Source organism: Nicotiana attenuata, chromosome 7, assembly GCF_001879085.1.
Source record: "Nicotiana attenuata strain UT chromosome 7, NIATTr2, whole genome shotgun sequence".
Lineage (NCBI taxonomy): Eukaryota > Viridiplantae > Streptophyta > Magnoliopsida > Solanales > Solanaceae > Nicotiana > Nicotiana attenuata.
The window spans coordinates 14464287-14472424 of NC_031995.1; the positions used below are offsets into that span (position 1 = coordinate 14464287).

General features: G+C 32.8%; 1 protein-coding gene across 1 annotated transcript; it reads right to left on the reverse strand.

Moving 5' to 3' along the window:
* Positions 284 to 2611, reverse strand: LOC109228728 (B-box zinc finger protein 21-like). Its single transcript, XM_019393908.1, has 3 exons — positions 2247 to 2611; positions 1251 to 1724; positions 284 to 816 (listed from the first exon to the last, which is right to left on the reverse strand). The coding sequence occupies exons 1-3, from the start codon at positions 2430 to 2432 to the stop codon at positions 514 to 516; spliced, it is 963 nt and encodes a 320-aa protein (XP_019249453.1). The 5' UTR covers positions 2433 to 2611; the 3' UTR covers positions 284 to 513.

Here is an 8138-nt window from a genome sequence, read left to right on the forward strand (position 1 = left end):
TTAATTTTTATAGCGAATGATTGTTATATAAAAATGATGTTATAACGATGTCTCTGACTATAATTCTTTTTAAGTGAGGTCGACAAAATATCACATAGGAGATCAGGATCTTTGTAGAGTTATTTTTTTTAAGTAAATTACAATTGGTCACAAAAGATTATTTTCTCTGTCAAAAATGACATAACATGCATGTGATTGTGTCGTAGGTCCAATCAAACGTTAATTCATAAACCTGTGAGTTTTATGGTTCCATTTCATGGGACTCAACAAAACATTAAAGATATTTACAACGCAAAAGAGACTCTTGCACTAGCACAGTAATTTCAAGAACACAACAAACTAAGTTGTATAGAGCACAAAAGAGGAGAAATAATGTTCTTTTTTCTTTCCTTTTTTTATTGTCTTTGTTTTCGAGGACTCAAACTACATCAAGAAAAGGTGAAAATACAAACCAAAAGAAAAAGAGAGAAATTAAACTAGGAAATAAACTGAAAAAAAAATGATTAGATTCCTCTACCAAAGAGTTCTTGATCTCTTAAAAGATGTAGAAGTTGGGCTGATTTGTGGAACAACAAAAGAATTGTCATCTCTCCATTTTCTGCTAGACTTGACACTTGTGACTTCCTTTGTGTTCTTGAATTCAATTTGCCCACCAAAGTTTAAATTTTGAGGAGGAAACATTTGGGTCTGATTTTGATGAGGAGTTGCAACAGCAGGGGCTTGAGGGACCCAAATACCTATACTTTCTGGGGAGAAAGAATTTTGATTGCTCTCAATTTCAGTATCCCAAACTGGGAACATATCACTATCACCAATCTACAAAATAACCAACAAAAAAAAAAGTCAGATAATTCCACTTTCACACCCAATTAAAGGACAACTAAATGTACTAAGCTCTCGCTATGCACAGGGTTCGGGAAAGGGCCCGGACTACAAGGGTCTATTATACGCACGCTTATCCTGCATTTCTGCAATAGACTGTTTTCACAGGTCGAACACGTGACCTCCTGGTCACATGGAGGCACCTTCACACCCAATTCAAGGACAGTCCGGTGCAGTAAGCTCCGCTATGCGCGGGGTCCAAGAAAGGATCGGACCACAAAGGTCTATTGCACGCAGCCTTATCCTGCATTTCTGCAATAGGCTGTTTTCACAGCTCGAACTCATGACTTCCTGGTCACATGGCAACACTTTCACGCCCAATTGAGCAATAGAAATTAAAAAGATGAAAATGAGAATAAAATGCAAACCTTACAGAAACCATTAGGAATATTAGAGGAATTAAGAAATTCTTCAACATGCCATCCAGGTAACATCTCTAGGTACTCTGATATACTACTTGTTAAACTATTTGCCTCCACATTCACCAATTGACTATTACAGCAACTGATTCCTTTGTCATTAGCTGCCACTGTCATTTCTTGGGAAATATTGGAGGAAACAGAAACAGAAACAGGCACAGGTAAAGGCAAAGGCTTTTTTATGGAAGTTTGAGACTTGAGATTTTGAGCAGAATCTTGATTTGTATTCAAAGAATTGGTAGAGGAAGTTGTTGATTGAGATTCTGTTGAAGAGTAAAGGGCAGAGTTTGCTGAAAGTTTGACACCAGTAAGAAGAAATCTATTATGCTTCTGTGTATGTTCATTAGCTTTGTGTATTGAAGTATCACACTCTCTGCATAGAATTGCCCTGTCTTGTTGACAAAATAAAAAGGCCCTTCTTTCCTGTCATTAATTAAACAACAACAAAATCAATCCCATGATCAACAACAACAACAACAAAAAACCCAATGAATTCCCCCGAGTGGGTTTTGAGGAAGGTAATATATATGCAGTTTTATCCTTATCCTGGAAGCAGTGACCGATCTACTTGGTTATTTGTAGGTGCTCAAGCACCCATTATCTTTGACAAGATTTAGCAAATTTACATAGGCAATTATAAAAATATTTAGATAAATATTGAGTGAGCACCCATAACTAAAATCCTTTTTCCTTTCTTTCAAAATTTTTATCGGTGAGTACCCACGACTTTAAAATCCTAGATCCATCACTACCTAGAAGGATAGAGAGACCGTCTCGGCTAAAGAAAGTATGAAAATCTCGTGATCAAGAAAGTAAAAAATAAAGCAAGAGTATTGAATACAACTGAACTCACTATTTTCGACATGATATATATGTGAAAGATCGTCAAACTCATAATTTCTTATAAAGTTTAAATTCTAAATCGGTCTCTGAATTTAGTCATACCTGACAAATATCACAAAGAGGGACTTGTTTAGGAGAAGGTTGGAGAAGAGAAAAACGTTGGTGTTTTCCAGCAAGTTTATTGGCATGATGAACACGATGGTCACAAGAATCACAAAGGGCAGCTTCATCTGCAACACAAAAAATTGAGGCTTCATTTTTGTTACAAACATCACACTGCATCTTCATTTGATTTTTCAGATATATTATTCTTGTTCCTATATATCAAGATTGTAGAATTGAAGAAGAAGTTTTTAGAAGAAATGAGATTAGATAGAAAAGATCAGAAATGGAGGAGAGTTTTTAAGAAGGAAAGATGAGGGTTGTGGGGAAAGGGGTGCGTTGAAATTTGGTAAAGAGATAGAGAAGAATGGATGGGATTATTTTATTATATAGTGGTAGTACTATAATTAGAAATATTGAATCTCGAAATCTTGACTGTGAAACTGTATACTGTAGGAAAAAGGGCTCAGGTGCGTCAAAAGTAGAAAGGTTGATTTTGTTTTATCTATAAGAGCCCATTTGGACATAAGAATTTTTTTACTTTTTTTTTTGAATTTTTTTTACTTTTTTTCTAAATCAGTGTTTGGAATTTTTAAAAAACTCCAAAAGCTGTTTTTCAAAATATTCACTCAGACCACTCACAAAACTTCAAAAACAACCCACAATTATATTCATGTCAAAACACAACTTGTTATGAAACAATAAAAGAACAAGAACAATATTGCAGAGAAAGAGAGAGAGGAAATTCTTATTGAATTTGGGATGAATTACAATGGAATAGAACCTCTCTATTTATAGGGAGATGGTGGCTTAGCCACCAAGCAATGAACCCTAGAATCTATCTAAATATAGACATTCACCATAAATATAATTGTATTTATAACACTCCCCCTTGAATGTCTATTCAACAGATAATGTGCCTCGTTAAAACCTTAACTAAAATAAGACCCAGTGGGAAAAAAATTTTAGAGAAGGAAAAAGAGTACACATATCTAACAATACGCCTTTTGGTTGCCTCGTTAAAAACCTTGCAAGGAAAACCCAGTGGGACAAAACCTTGTAAGGGAAAAAGAGTACAACGCGTATTAACTCCCCCTGATGAGAGCATCAATTCACATCCTTAAGCATTTGCGTTCCAGTCTTGTGCACCATCTTCAAAAGATCTTTGGTAGAGATTTGATGAACAAATCAGTCATATTAACTTGAATGAATATACTGCACCTTGAAATCATCATTCTTGATAGAGATGAATTGTCTTCATATGATCTTGTTGAAATCATCATTTCAATATCTTCACATAGAGGTGAAAACTCTTGCTATCATATTATCATGCATATAGTTATAGCAAGATATATTTGTGCACAAATTGCACTAAGGAAGTGGTACTTCATGATCAAGAGTTGTATATGCTTCAAGCGATTTAAATCCTTCAAGGATTATCATATAAATTAAGTCATATATGCCATATAAAAGACTTTAATTAGATGCATATCAAGTTTTCATGTCATGCTAGACATATAAGATATCGAAAACTGATTGCACATACCATTGACTTTATACTTTCAAGTGTTTGAACTACATGTTCAAAACTACATGTCTTCATATGAAACCAAATTCTACTTGAATTATTTCTTCAGACTTAAGATCCTCATATATATTTAGCGCTATTATCGATGTCGTCGACAAACATTTTATATCAGTTCCAACCTCCTTATTTCTCATAAAGACATAACATAGAGATCTCTTCATTCATATATTCAGGTACCTGAATCTCTCATGAGATTTTATGAAGTGTTATGTCATGTGATCTTCTAGATCACTTGCCTCATTTATTATGATCATTTGCTCATCTTCTTTATCAAGAAGTTTATTTGAAACCGATTTGTCTATACGTTTTAAGCGTACCATAGACTTTGTCCTTCTAGGACTTATTCTAATAGGAGCATTTGCAATGAGAATATAGTTACTTTCTTTGGTCAGCAAATGCGTCTGGCATGCTTTGCAATAAATTGCACATGAATTATCCTTTTATGAACTTCAAGTTCATATTATTTTATTCGGGGATCTAGATGTATAAATGATAATTCATTCCATGTAACTTTTTCTCAACTGTTTATCATGTCTCCCCCTCATGTTAGAAAAACTAACTTGGTACCTCAACTTTGAGAATCCACCTTTGTGTGTTATGGTGTTAATCAAAATATACACCGCACATCAATAATAATAAGATGGAATTATTTGGTTCCTGACCCTGAACCACTTGTGAGGGGAGAAAATAATATACTTTGGTATATAACCTATATCAAACTGATATAGATAACTTTATTCTCATAAGCAATTATTTAGCTATTAAGTGGAGGCACTCAATAATTCATTTCACTAAACCAACTGTGATATAAACCAACTTATCAAGATGAACTGTCTTGAATAGAAAATGTGGAAATTATGCTCTAAATTAAATTATTGAGCAAGTTACCTCGCAAACACCATGTTGCGGGTTAATAATAATCGCACATGTAACCATCTCATAGATGCATCTTATGTGGTATACATGGCAGGTGAATGGGCCCATATTCACCTTTGATATTTCCAGCATTCATGGGATTCAATCCCAATTTTAATTGGTCTATTAATTAATGAGAACAAACAATGTAAGAGAATTCGTAAAGAACTTTCTAGTTCTTTAATATTTACCCATGTGAATTCTCTTTTATTTTTGCACATCATACTTAAGTTGATATGGGTAAACCAATTATGCCAACTGAATAAATTATCAGTATTGATAAACTTCAGATTTACACCATGACGTGTGCAATTATCAATAAACTCCAAGTTTATTATGATATGGGTTTTTATATCAATAAACTTCCTTTTATTGTGGCATTTTTTTGTTTGTGTAGTACAAACTGGAGAATAAAGCGGGTAGCTTTTCACATACATATTACCCCGCTACAAGTGTAGTAATAGAAGATATTAAATCTTTCCTTTATTTATAGTCTCAATATAATCAATCGCTTTCGCGTATACTTTGGAAACTGAATAAGTTTCTTTGAGACTTACTACAACACAATACCTTATTAGTAATTAATTGTGTTTCTCCAAAATAGTATAATTGGCTCTTGCAGAGTTCTCAATTAATTTTGTAGTACCACATATTCATCAACACCGATATGGTGAATATCTCTTTTAAGGAGAAAGTTATACCATTATGGTCATGGTCAAAATTATATGCGAGATATGTTTCTTGCATTATTGTTGTCCTTTAATAATCACATTGCCAAAATATTTTGCGTACAATAGGTACGTGACCAATGACCATTCATGCCATAATAGTGACATTGATTTCTTATATCATCTCAAACCTCCTTGTAGAGGTGAATGTGGTATATTCACTACCACTAGCACGTTCATATTCTTCCAAGAATGAATATGTATTCATAAATCAGATGTTGTCACATTCACATCATGAATTGACCATAGTCATCTGTATGTGCTTTATAAAATCTCATGTCAAATCGATGACAAATATTACTTTCACAGAGTGAAGGATTATTTTGAGAATCCTTATTATTCTCATTATCACAATGATAACAATTATAATTTCGTCTATTGCCACGTCCGCATTCATTGATACCTTCACGGTAATAATTTTATCTTCTTTCAGACTTATTACATATTGCTACCACATTCTCTTAAGGGAATGAGAATGAAGCAAATTCAATGGGACGGGTTTCCACTTCTTTGCCCACAATCATACATGAATTTGATCATGGCAATGCATAGAAATTTTACCACTTCAGGTGGTTATAATTTCTTACAAACTCCATTAGAGTTATAATCAAACTTTGTTGTCTTTGCTTGTATATAAAATCAAATTATAGAATTTCAAGAATTTAAAAGAGAAAAACAAAGTAAAATACTTACCTTAAATCCAAAATTTAAGCATGAAGGAAGTTCATAGATCAATTGACAATCATTATGATCAATCCCAAAGCTTCTACTCAATTGGTTAGAGTCTCGTGCTGATAACGTGTTATGAAACAATAAAAGAACAAGAACAATATTGCAGAGAAAGAGAGAGAGAAAATTCTTATTGAATTTTGGGATGAATTACAATGGAATAGAACCTCTCCATTTATAGGGAGATGGTGGCTTAGCCACTAAGCAATGAACCCTAGAATCTCTCTAAATATAGATATTCACCATAAATATAATTGTATTTATAACACAACTCTAATTTTCAAATACCATTTTTATTACAAATCTTATGTCCAAACGTCCCTAAGTGTGAACTCTTTTTTTCCGTCTCGGTATCTTTTATTTATTTTTGCTACTACATTTTTTTATTGCACCACTAAATACATTGCATTTTAGTTTTTTCTTTTAATCAGTCTAAGATAAGATGAGGAATATTCCCTTGAAACAAATTTTTTGTTAAAATTATACTAGTGGCAGTTCCACTATGATTAAGCAAATCAAAAAGGTATGAGATATGAGAGATATTTGCAGCAGAGTAATAATCATCAATAATCATGACAACTAATGTTGTCCTCTTAGTAAAGTGAAGTAATTACTTTAATTAATTAGCTAGATTCTGTCGCTAAATGTTGCTTAACCTAGCAAAGAGGCCACTGAGCTAATCAATTTACGGGTGAAATTCAAAAATAGCCAGATTTACAAGTGGTAATTGAAAATAGCCAAAGTTTCAAGAGTAATCGAAATTTAGTCACTTTTCATGTAAAGATAAATCTGAACGAAAATACTGTTCAAAATCCGGAAAATATTCCAGCATAATATACTAGAGTTCGAATTTTTTACATGTGAACTCCAACATAATATAGTGGAGTTCCAGGATATTATGCTGGAGCTCTAGTATATTATGATGGAGTTCCAGTATAAATATACTGGAACTCCATCATAATATACTAGAGTTCCAACATAGTATACTGGTCCAGTATAATATGTTGGAAATTCATATAAATGCTCCAATCTCCAGTATCTTATGTTGGAACTTTTCGTGTGCTGGATTCCAGCATAATATGCTGGAAGTTCATACACAGGTACACAAATCTCCAGTATATTATGCTGGAACTTTCCGTATTGCAGCAAAATAGTGGCTATTTTTTAATGACTTTGCAAACGCTGCTATTTTTCAATTATCAATCCGAAAATTGACTAGCCCGTGTTATTTTCGCTCAATTTACTGCCATTACGAGTCGTCCTACAAAAGTAAATGTCCAAGTATTTGATACAATTTATACCCAGAAGCGAAGACAAAATTTGAACTTTAAGGATTCTAAATTTTAGAATAATGGCATCAAGTTTTAGTGATTGAATTCTAAATTTAATTTTGATACATATTAAGTGAATTTTTTAATATAAACACAGCGTTAAACTAAAATTATTGGATTGGTCGAACTCGTACATCGGATTCTAGCTCCGCCCCTGTTAACACCTTTTTCAGATGCATTTGCCATCACTTCTGGTACTATTGGTACTTTTGAAACTTTGTAGTTTAGCATTATGACAAAAAAGCAAATATGAATAAGTATTCGAAAAGCATTTTTTTATTTTTATTTTTAGTAAATTGTTGGGATATATACTATTAACCATGAGTTTGGTTTAGATATAGTATTTATTATGAAACAATTGTTTATTCAGTTTTAATAAAGTTTTAAATAGATCATATATTAGTCTGTGTCCTTTGCTTATATAGTAGATGATTTAGTGTATAGAGTTTAGCTTACACACGGAAGATTAAATCATCGGTTCTTATAAGTATAAAGTTTGAGTTCACAATCTAATGATGAAATTGGACAAACCATCAGGAATGATTGTAGCACAAGATTAAATATAATTTATCTTGATTATGGGAATAGTTTAATTCCAACT

Excerpts from the sequence above, each read along its gene's own strand:
- LOC109228728 (XM_019393908.1), bottom strand. The coding sequence starts at position 2,432 with ATGAAGATGCAGTGTGATGTTTGTAACAAAAATGAAGCCTCAATTTTT. Across the intron at positions 1,725-2,246 it reads CTCTTTGTGATATTTGTCAG|GAAAGAAGGGCCTTTTTATT; the intron begins GTATGACTAAAT and ends AATTAATGACAG. Across the intron at positions 817-1,250 it reads TTCCTAATGGTTTCTGTAAG|ATTGGTGATAGTGATATGTT; the intron begins GTTTGCATTTTA and ends GTTATTTTGTAG.